General features: G+C 35.6%; 1 protein-coding gene across 1 annotated transcript; it reads left to right on the plus strand.

Annotated features, from left to right (window-relative positions):
- The first annotated feature begins 7,919 nt into the window (after positions 1-7,919).
- On the plus strand, positions 7,920-9,118 carry LOC136820310 (uncharacterized). Its single transcript, XM_067076507.1, has 2 exons — positions 7,920-7,941; positions 8,370-9,118. Exons 1-2 carry the CDS (start codon positions 7,920-7,922, stop codon positions 9,116-9,118), a joined length of 771 nt encoding a protein of 256 aa, XP_066932608.1.
- The last annotated feature ends 3,232 nt before the right edge of the window (positions 9,119-12,350 follow it).

Genomic DNA, 12,350 nt, shown 5'->3' on the forward strand with positions numbered 1-12,350 from the left:
CAAGTTGGAGCAGTCAGTCTGGGAAATCCTCTCAATTGCACGCTTATGTTCCGAGGGCGTAAGCGCGCAATTGCATGGTTATAATTTATGCCCGCTCCCGCCTTGGTTGAAATTGCTTAGGGATTTCAAGGGGTTCAGAATTCTCTAATTCGGGCGAAGGCATGGTTTAACAGGCAATCCATTTTTACGGAATCTTAGGCTTTTGAAATTTAATAGAGCTTTCGGAAGGATTTCGTGTCAGAATAATAAAGGGTGCAATTGCACGCTTACCGCATACCGCCCGTTTCAGAACAATTTCAATAAGCGTGTAATTACACGCTTAAAAATTCTGCCATTTTGATAACCGTGCAATTGCGCGCTTACGGCCTCAGAACATAGGCGTGCAATTGAGAGGATTTCCCAGACTGGCCAGTTGACGGTAACTGAGATAATTAATTATCTCTTTAACATATAGCAGCATGTCAAGGGAAAAAACCTTGATTGATTAATGTAGAATAAATTGTATTGACTGTCATACCGTCGTCTGATTTTAAAATACCGTTTTCCCGTCTTTTTTTCCGTCAAATCCCGTAATATTGTACTAAAAAAGGGCCAATCCTGTCACACCGTAAAAGTACGTATTTTTGTACGTACAAAATCCCCCAGAACAGAACCGCCAAAGCAAATAAAACTTACCTAGCACAGCTAACAACCACTCGTACCGTAAGTTGGTCTAATATTGACATCTCTCGTCTATTTCATTCCGACACCCTTTTCTTTAGAGACAGGAATAATATAAAAGTTGGAATCACTGATTGAAAAAGGATTATTCTTCTATGAAAACTAAGCAAAGAAAAACAGTTTCAACTTTTCTATCAATTTCAGCTGTTAAAAACGGTGACGGAATTAGAGGAGGGATGTCGACATTTATAGACCAAACGGTAATTCTGTATTTTAAAAAAAAAAAGTCCTATTATATTATCAGCAGGAATAGATATAAAAGTTTAAAAACTACTTACATATGATCCAGGTATCAGTTATCATCCAAACCCAGAAAGTACCTGGTTAAAACATCCAACAACTTACTAAACCAGTCTCAACCACAACAGCCCAACCTTTCCACCAGACCAACTTTCACTTTTAGTGCACTATGGCGCCCATTATAGAAGAATGAGTACTAGCAATTTTCATGGCGGGAACGAGATAGCCTGGATAGACCGCGCTGATCTCGGCGCTGATTGGGTAAAACACGTCGGCATTCACAGGCTAAGGGCAGTTTTTTCGCGCCATAAACGATCTGGTCTGTATTTTATGTGCCGATCAATATGTAAACAAACTTTTCCCTGAAAATCCAGTCACAGTAAAAAATTGTCTACCTTCAATCAAAATAGGGTAGCTTGCAACCTTATTTGCAAATAAACATACTTAAAACTATACATTTTTGGAAAGCCAATAAAATGAAGTTTTATATATTATGTCTGGTCTGATGTATCAACGATAGCATACATTCGACCAGCTTCCTGAAAGAACCTCTACTAGGGGCAAATGGCATGTGTTTTGTGTACTTTTATAAAACATATCCATAGGAACATATCAGACTAGTCAAAAACATATTACAACAAGTATATAGTTTCGATACATCCAAAAAAAAATGGGTCATTACAGCAAACTTAACGTTGCAAAATCCAAAAAAGTGACAATTTATGACCCTTTCCAGATCTGCTATAAAGGCCTGGAAAATGAAGAAACAAAGAAAATAAAGAGTTTCAGACAAAGAAAAGAGGTTGCATCTTCAATTTAAAAAAAAATTTGTGAAAAATAATGAGTTTTGGCATCAAAAATCCAAATTTCAATTTAGACAATTTCCGCGCGCTCAGAATCGGGCGGATTGGCGGGCGCGCCTTATTTCCGTGGAGCACTTGAAAAGAAAGCAGCAATCAGAAAAGCCTCCGCCTATTCTATTCAGATTACAAAGCTGCTCGAGCGTAATGGTGTTCAGATGAGTCAAAGCTATTCTGATTTGTGTGCTGAGATAATTGAGAAAAATCAAGCTCCAGACTTTCCTGATGGCTCTTCTCAAGGTCTTCTCTGGAATCAGCAGATTGAACAGCTGAAACTTGAAAATAAACGAACAATGAGATGGCATCCTCTCATTGTGAGATGGTGCCTCTCAATTTACATGATAAGCCCTGCAGCATATAAACAAATGGCAAGTAAACGTAATAAAATGTTGATACTCCCTCATGTGAACACATTGAAAAAATACTTAAACTTTACTAAACCAGAAAGTGGATTTAATGTTGACGTCATAGATAAATTGATTGAAGATTCAAAAGTGGCAGAGTTAAAAGAAGGTCAAAAGAATGTTAGTTTGCTGTTTGACGAAATAAAAATCAAATCTGGGTTAATCTACCGGAAAAGTTCTGGAGAAATAATTGGTTTCACTGAAATGGGTGATATAAATGAGGAGATAGCAAGATTCAAAGACTCATGTGAGAAGAGAGATGCCGACGAGCGAGATTTTGCTACTTATCGAAAGTGATCACTGGACATGGAATCTTTTTTATCCAACTAGGAAGATATTCTTGTTCTCTGACACACCCCACCTTCTTAAAACTACACGCAACAATCTGGAGAATTCACTTGCCAACAAAAATACCAGAAACCTTCACGTAAGTACAATACAGCAATATTTTTAGGATATAAATTCCCAGACCATCTCTGCAAGTCATTTTTTAATAGAGTGAATGAATATATAGCTTGTAAACACAAATTGTAATTTAGGTTATCAATCAATTTTTTTCATCAGGTATTATTCTTTTTGATTTTATTCCTAAATTTGTTTGTTTACTTTATTTTTTGATCAGGTCAATGGTGGTGACATCAGCTGGAGACACATAACAGAGGTTTACGAGTGGGATCTACTTCAACATAATACACAAGCACTCGGTCTTAGAAAGTTGTACAAATTAACCGAAGATCACGTGTATCTTCAACCTCGTCTCAGAATGAAAGTCAAATTAGCTGCCCAGGTATGGTTTATCAACGTATTAAAAATAATTTAGATTCAAGAGTTGACACGTTTAGAATTGTGTGCATTGAATGCCCCTTCTTTTTCCAAAAATATCTCTACTTTTCATGTCATAAGAAATCAAAACTAACACAATTTTAAAGAGTAAAATGAGGCAATAAAGTCAATTTATCATTGTTTTTCTTGGAATCAAACAATAGTCGTTTGTTACATTTTATAAACATGTTCTTGTTAAGATACCCCTCCTTTATTTTACTTCTTTTCAGACGCCTCTCTTGATTTTTTGAAAGTTTACACTATGTTTAGTATTTTCAAGGTAGGTTTGAAAGTGTAAATGTGAGAAAAATTATTGATTTGAGATTTTAAATATTTTACAGGTCATCAGTGAATCAGTGGCACTTGCATTGGAAGCTCAAAAGAACCATACAACAAAGTCAACAATTGAATTTTTGAGAATATTTAATCGTGCTTTTGACTGTTTGAATGTTATGCACAAGAGCAATGCCAATCCAGATAAAAGAAAATACACTGGGATGAATGATAAGAGATATAAGGTCAGCTTTTTATATATGTAGCAATGATTGTGTTGATTTTTTTATTTTCATGCTAATTTTCCAGTTGGTCCCCCCGTTTTGAAGAAAATAATTTGTTTCGTTAAAGGGGTTTCAGGGTGTATCACAACAGTTTGTGAACCCCCTTTTCCACTGTAATGAAAATAGTGTTTGTAAATAAAGAGGGAGGTCAGACCTGGTCAGACTCGTCTGCTAACATGCTTTTAACAGTCCTGAATTTGCTTTTTAAACTGATATTTTGACTCGACCAAGTTTACGCCAGTGGTCATTTTCTTATAACTTATAACTTCTTTTTCCTACCTACGTCTGTTTCAGTTTTTGGAAAGTGTATTGAAGTACTTGGATGATTGGCGTGCTAAAGCTGACTCTTCTCTTGGTATGTCGAAGGAGGAAAAAGCGAAACTTTGGATGGCATATCTTCAGTAAGTAAAACTAAGTTAAATATAGAAATCCGAGTATTATTCTTAGTTTTGAAATCTATGAATTCTCTCTCAATCAGAATTTTCCTTTTGCACGAGATCTCGTTTATTTCTCAAGATGGGATCCAAACTATCATTGGGGTCACTTACATTTGTTGAGACCAGGAAAATGAATGGGCTCTTCCAGAAAAAAATTGTACATGGGGGGTGGAGGATATAACAATTTTTAGTGATTTACCCCCCGGACAGGGTGACTTTTGCCCCCATCGGACAATAGGTTTCACCCCCCCCCCCCGGAAAAGCATCTGCTGACCCCCCCCCCCCACCGGACACCCCAAATTACCCCCGGACAGAGCAAATTAACCCCCCGGACAAGGCAAATTTTGATGATTTTTTGCTACCCCCCGGACAATATATCCTCCACCCCCCCCCCATGTAAAATTTTTTCTGGAAGAGCCCAATAGAAGAATTATACTTTATTATAATTTAAATTTTTTTTCCAGTTAAATCATTCATCGCATTGAGCAAAGTCCTATTTGCATCTGGTGAAATCAAGTATATATTGAGTGAAAAACTTTCACAAGATCCCCTCGAAGAACATTTTTCACGCCATAGAAGTGGTGGGTGTAATGAAAATCCAACCCTTGACCAGCTAAAGAGACAAGAAGTTTCTCTTAATCTAATCAGATCTGAATTGATTTCCGATCTACGTGGTAACACAAGTGGGGATTGTAGGGATGGATGGAATCAGCGAGGGACGTGGGTACTACAAAATGGGGGGATAACAATAAAGTGCTTTTGGCCTAAAAATGAAGATTTTTTCCATTCCCCAATAAAATTTCGAGAATCCAGCATGCAGAGCACGTGTACTCCCTAATCTGACCCAAAATTAAAATATTAAGGGAATAAACTTTTATCGGAAATTTAAATTTATATGTCATTCGCCAAAAATAATTCTCGCCAAGTTTAAATTTCTTTCACGTTAGATTCAATTTTGCCTAAAAACACCCTGTTTTCTTGATTTGCATCTAAAAAGTGTAGCAAATAACGGGTCATTCGCCTAAGTTAATTCTCGCCAAATATAGGAAAAATTTAAGTCCAGTTCCCAACTAAAAATTAAAGTACCCTTTCGAGAACTCCAGCGTATGATCAAAAGTTCGAGTTATTCAGTACACAACAAAGTGCCCTTAATTCCAAACCATGAATATGAATAGTCCTGTCAAAGATTTATGGTGTCCAATAAAGGGAAACCCAAAGTTAGAGAGAACATTTGAGTTAATCCAAGAAAACTTTTCTCCAATGAGCCTATGAAAAAGTTACATTATCTTAATTTTGATAATATAAAAAATAATATAAGATACACAATAATAAAATTTTTTTCTTCAGATTTTCACAGTGAATGTTCAAGGCAAAGATTTTCGCAAACCAACTTGTCCTTGCTTTGCTACCACCACTGTATTCTTTTCTTTCTCCTCTTTACTGAGTTTATTAAGTTTTCTTCTAATTGATTGAACATATGAGTTGGCTCGTATGTCAATCCATTTATGGACAACTTGTTGTTTTAAAATTTCTTTCAGTTGTGTATTTGCAAGTTTTCTGGTCAAACTATCCCAGTATGAAGCAACAGTGGAATGATTCATAACCATCTCAAATAATTGTGTCCTGAGATCTTCTCCACGGTACTTTTTGAGAAACGAAACATTGAGGGTATGCCTGATTACATTTTAAATACGGCGGATAAACAAAAACATTAAATCATTTACTTTCACCAAACCTCCATGATCTCGCATATTTGTCCAGTTTCGAACAAAATCAAGAGATGATTTTCCTGCAACATCACATTCAGACAAACTCTTGAAAAAATCTACAGCTGTTGATGCTGCTTTATTTTCATTGTTTTTGTCAAAAATCTTGGAGTATTTCTTTTTGAAAGAATAGACAATGAAACCAGAAATGTAATAAACTATCTCTTGCTCTTCTTTGCTGAGAGATACATCAATATCTTTAGATGATGAGCTTTCTGTCTTTTTATTCTCTCTTGAAATGAGAGCAAGAATGATTTTGGACAGTAAACAATAGAAAAAACCACTTGAAGTTCTCTTGTCAGTATTATCAGGCATAATATCTTTCCATTCCTCGCCGAGGTACTTATTTGAAGACTCGTCGTCATCATCACGTTTGGTTTGAAGTTTCAGGAGTACTGATCGCCACATACTTTCGCGTGATGCTGCTTTCAAAAAAATGTTTTTTTGTATTGTTTGATGGACATATATAATTAGGTTTTCACTTTTAGATTGTAATCGAGTCTGATCTACATCATCAAGGAATGACTTTGCAAGACATTGAATCGACTTCCCATAAGTAGATTTGCCATTCATTGGATCAACATGAATTACTGTTAAGCAATTACGGACAATCTCAAGAGAATCATCAACCAATTCACGATCAATAGGGATAGTCTTGTCTGAAAAGGAAAAATAAAACAAATTTTTTTAGAAAGCATAAATTCATTCATGATGAAAGAGGGTAAACTTTCATAACCATGACAATCACAGACGTCACTCTGGTCTTCTATTAATAGACAAAATTTAAAAAAAACAATGGTGTTGACATAAACTTACCTGTGTTTGTTTTCTTTCTTTTTTTAACAGAGCATGATGTTGTTGACGATGATGGTTGACTACTATCCATTGGCTCTATAAACAGTGATAAAAAGTAATTTTAATGAATAAAAGCATTTTATGCTGCTTCTTCTTGTGGAATAATAAACGACATGCTTAGGTGAGGGGTTCTGAAAATGGCTCTTTTAAAGGGTACCAATTCTGCAATTCCCTGAGTTCATAAAATTTAGTAAATTTAGAATTACAGGGAAAATATTGATAAAAATTACATTTGTCATTTATCAAAATGTATCGTACTAGATTGTTTTGAAGGACACATTGAAAATCATATTACAAAGATGTCAATATGTCAAGACTTGGTTTAAAGCTTAAAATGAGTCATAAATAAATTAATTACATACTACATATCACGATGTGTTTATTGTAGTGATAGGCCCGTTTGTATGGCCTCCCACATTTATCGCATCTAAACTTGATGGCTTTACTTGCCCTCTGCTTTTCTTCTGTGTGTTTTTGATCAGCCTTGTATGGGTCAGGATCTTGTATTTTTGACACGATTTGATCACCAGCTGAGATTCTTTTATCATTAACTTGAACAAATTGATTCTCATTAACAAATTTCACAGTTGGAATTGTTGTTGGAGGTGGAACCACAATACCTTCTAAATCTTCAACGGTTATATCGTTAGGGACTTCAATCTCTGTACTTTCAAAATCTTCATATCCTTGCATGGAACTTTCATCAAAAACATCATCTTTTTCAAGTTGAAAATCTACAAATTCTTCATTATCTCTTATAAACTCATCTTTGTCAGTCGCCATTTTGTAATTTCTGTTTTGTTTGTAAAAATTGCGCAGTCATCAAATTTAATATTTCAACATGCGCGCGCATTCGCATAATTATGAAAATTATGAAAATAAATGTCGACTTAGAAGAAATTATAGCAACGAATGACGCCAAAGCGCTGTCAATCAAGAAATACAATAGCTCGAGAAAAAGTTTAATGAATAGACCAGCAGTTCAACATGTACGGCTAGAACAAAAGAAAATAGCCATTGTGAGTCTTTCTTACTATTCATATGATGCTATAAAAACACCATTTACCAAAACTTTACAGGATTATCCTTAGACTTTATCTAGGAGACTTGCTTATCCTGCAAAGGGTATTGCGAAAATGCCCAAAACACCTTTACATAAAACAAAGATTCTAGTAAGTAGCGTAAAATGCCGGTATCGGAACTAGGGTCCAATATATACTTCAACCTGTTGTTTGTACGAGTACTTGCATGATTATACATGCAGAAAACAACGTTTTGTTGTATGGTGTCCAAACTTCCTATAGATGGTCATTTTGTTGCTTAAGTGCGACGTTTTGCTATGTACATACGGTTGAAAAACCGTATCGAAAAGTAGGAAAGTAAGTTTGACATACCAACATACTAAGATATTTATATGTATCATGCATTTATATAAAAGGTACACAACTCATTAATAAAAAGATTTATTTCCACTTTGAGTCAGAAATGAATCCAAAAAAAAGGTTTACAAAATTATTCAGATTTTAAATCAGAATAAGGTCTAAGTTTCATCTAATTGAATGCCCTCCAAATAAGTTATATAAATGATTATACTAGAGATTTTCTCACTCATAGTTTCTTACCTTACTGAAGTAAAACAATATAATTATCAAAACACCAAATATATATGATTAATATGACTAAATGAACCACTGATATCTTGTTCCAGATGACACTGACGAGGAAAACTTACCAACCATTGACACGTTATCCCCTCCAGTTGTGAAGGGCACGACCAAAAACACCAACAAAACCAACGAACGAAAACCCACCAACAACCAAAGAAAACCACGTACCAACAAATATTTATTCATCAAATACCAAACGAGCGAGGATATTGAACAATTCTCTTCACAAGAGGAGGACACCATCACAAGCTTTCAAAAGAAAACACCCAAACAAAATGACACCAACAAAAAGTCACCATTTGCCTCACTAACGTCAACATCTACCATCACTACTGTGGCATCACTACCAAAGATACCAAAGCGTAAACCAGCTTCTACTGCGAGTCGTCCATCAACAACCGCACCAAAACCAACTGCCACTACAGCCAAATCAACTGCCACCGCACCCAAACCAACTATTACCACCAAACCAACTACAACCACATCTAAACCAACTACCACCACACCCAAACCAACTATCACCACCTTTGTATCAACCACAATGGCATCTAAACCAATTACCACCGCACCTAAAACAACTGCTACTGCAAATGAACCAACTATCGCCACCTTTAACACAAACCCTAATACACCAATAATAACTACGCCACTCGTTACCAAGATGACCAAGGATAAAGCCATCGACCAATACATCAAGTTTTCTACAAAATCATGCAAAATCATCTCGACAACGGAACCACACCTAATGGAGTTAAATAACGGGTCACAAGTGACCTATATCCTTATCTAAGAACATTAGAGATAAATGGGACGAAGTCCTAGACAACACGGCAACAGAGCTCACAAAACTAATTGTCGAACATTATAACGAAGAATTGAATCTCTATGAGCAAAAACTGGTAGAACTTACACCGTTCATTGGAGAACACGAAATACCCACCATTGAAAGCAATCTCATTGAAAGACACTGTGAGAGAAAGAGAAAAACTCAAAACAATGAAAATCATCAAAACAAGAGACAAAAGAGAAATAAACAATTTTGACTAGAACCTTGTATACATAATACTACTTTAGAATATACCATATCTCAAAACTACATTACCTACTCTCCCACTGGTTTCTCACCACAATCTACTTATAACATACTACAATTTAACAAATCTTTACCTTTTCATCAAAAAAATATTATCAGAAACATTTCGAACATCATATTATCAAAAAACATGAATACTTTGCTTAATAAAGGTTTAACTTTTGTACCTACTCCAAAAATATCTGTAACAATCCTTAACATTTTACCTTCACTACTACGTCTATTTATAAAAAATGGCAACTATTTACCACTTCAGAGATACCATAGGACACCGTCACCCTTTACATGTTAAGTTTGACTGGCTTCCACCATGGAATTATTATAGACACTGGAAAGACAATGAGCTGAATTTTGCCAATTTCTCATGTACAAGCCTTGTCCGCAGTAATGACATTATTGTTCACCCTCCTTACACCATTAAATGATTTTTGGTAGTATTTCAATGGCGCTTTCTCATCAAAATACACTTATCCAATTCCCAAATGAGACTTTAAGTTCTCCTCCGAAATTCAAACTCATCTAGTTAATTACTAATTATACCTCGTTATGACGTTTTAAATTTTGAGAAAGATGCAAAGACATGCTATGTATAAGAAATTGAATATTGACACCAGATATTTTTAAACTTCAACCTCAAGAAAGCCACCGTGCCACCACGTGCCACCAAAAGATTTCCAGACCACAGTGGAGCGATGAGACTCACGTCTAATATATATCAATCTCAGCTCTTCTCGGAGATATATTGGAAAGATATTCCCAATTCAAAATTTCGTGTCATTATAAGCATTTTGTTTGATTTTACTCGTCTGATGATGTTTTTCTCACACCAAATTTCATAAATGTATTCGCTTGGTATTCTAGCATTTATTTTCAAACTTTTAGCCAGTAAAAGTACGATCAGAAAAAGTTAGAGAACTTTTTAGAAATAAGAGTATTAATTATTTTTCAAAAGTCCTTCGAGCCTCCATGACAGTTGTCCTTTGTGGACAAAGCCTGTACATCGATTGTTTTCTGAAACAATAGAAAGACAATACTCCGCTCTCCACCGTTTCATTCGATGTTTATCCAGAGTCTCTATAATAAATCCATGCTTCCACCAATACCAAAAAAATGAAAATCTCATCACTTATTTTTCTAGAACTTATGCTACTATAGCTAAACGCCTAAAATCCATCCAAAAGCTACCACTGACAGAAAACCTAGCATCTGGCGAACGCACACCTTTGTCTGAGCTTAATGAAAATAGAAATATTGTTAAAAAGGCAGACAAAGGAAGTGCAATCGTCATTATGGATAAATGTGAATATTTATCGAAAATTAATGATCACCTTACTGACACACGCAAAAATATTGATTATTAGCTATCTAGAAACAATTAAAACACGTCAAAAAAATTATCAAAAACTCTTTAACTACCTACTCCCACCTCCTAACCCAAGAACAAGAATTTTCTACATATTACCTAAAATACACAAGACTGGCATCCCAGGAGGACCAATAGTATCTTCTATCGGATCTTTGACGGAGAATATCTCCTATGACCTATGCACGTCACCCATTGTTCCCAAAATTAAATCACACATAAAAGACACAACCCACATATTAAAAACCGTATTAAGTGGCATGAAATTACCGAAAAATACACTGCTTGTCTCACTGGACATCACTTCACTTTATACAAATATACCGTATCAAGAAGGAATTGACGCATGCCTACACTTAGCCTGGATATCCAGCCCGTAAACTTTTTTTTGATTTTGATATTTCTTATGTTTACGGTCTGGTTTACCTAGATTGTCTGCATTCTCATCTGAGGATGATTATGCAGATATTCTGATTGGTTGGTCCAGGCGAATCAGAGATCTGAATGGTGGCGCGCGTATAATAAATTATGCGAGTACGCCTAAATATTTAGGTGGACCGCGCGGGCGATCATCAAGGCGCATACGCTGCTTTGCAAATCTCCCTGACTTCTTCGAAGCAAATAACAATAGAATATCTAATTATCTCCCTTGGGTGTTTGACCACGCATCCAAATAAAAATAACAATAATGGTAGGGAAGAAGTGGGTAGGGAAGAAGTGGGTAGATCAAAAATGGGAATTTTTAGATGTCCTGGTTGTTTTCTTTTTAATTTCTTGCTTAGATATTCTTGTTTTAATCTTCTTAATGACTTGGTTGCATCGTGTAAAGAACCAAAGGTATATCTTTATTTTGCTTCAATTCTTCTTTTTGATTTGGCAATTTTGTATTGCTGTTTTGGGTTGGATTTTGAAAAAAAATTTCTCCAAAATTCACTTTGCACTTTTTTTCTAAACAGACTTTCCACCACACTGTCTATATTTTATGGTCAAGGCTGCCATTCTAAATTGATTTATCACTGCTGGGGTACCATCTTGAAATTGTGCGTGTCATTATGTGCATATATTTATTTGCAGCCATGGGATTCATGCAGGAAAATCTGTCAACAGGGGTTCACCTGATTTCTAGGTGAACCAAGCTCTATAATTTTAGAACTTTGTCTGGCTGAGGTAAAACTTATTTTTTCTAAAATTTTGAGCTTGGATATCCAGGCTAGCCAACACTACATCAATAAATACAGGGATACTATTCCTTCATTTATACCTAATGACACAATTTTAAGAACATTATTTTCTTTTTTTCTTGAAAATAACTACTTTGAATTTGATGACACACTTTACAAACAAATACACGGGACTGCGATGGGGACCTCCCTAGCACCAAACTACGCCAATCTATTCTTAGGTTACCTAGAGGAGAACAACATACTGAATACACATTACCAACAATTGTGTCCTGCCAAGCGATTTCCATACAGCAAAAACACACACCGGTTCTGACTCGCAACACACCGGTTGAGATCGGTTTTTCCCAAAATTAAATCACACATAAAAGACACAACCCACTTA

The sequence above is a fragment of the Clytia hemisphaerica genome, unplaced genomic scaffold (genome assembly GCF_902728285.1).
Source record: "Clytia hemisphaerica strain Z4C2 unplaced genomic scaffold, Clytia hemisphaerica genome assembly, whole genome shotgun sequence".
NCBI classification, from domain to species: Eukaryota; Metazoa; Cnidaria; class Hydrozoa; order Leptothecata; family Clytiidae; genus Clytia; species Clytia hemisphaerica.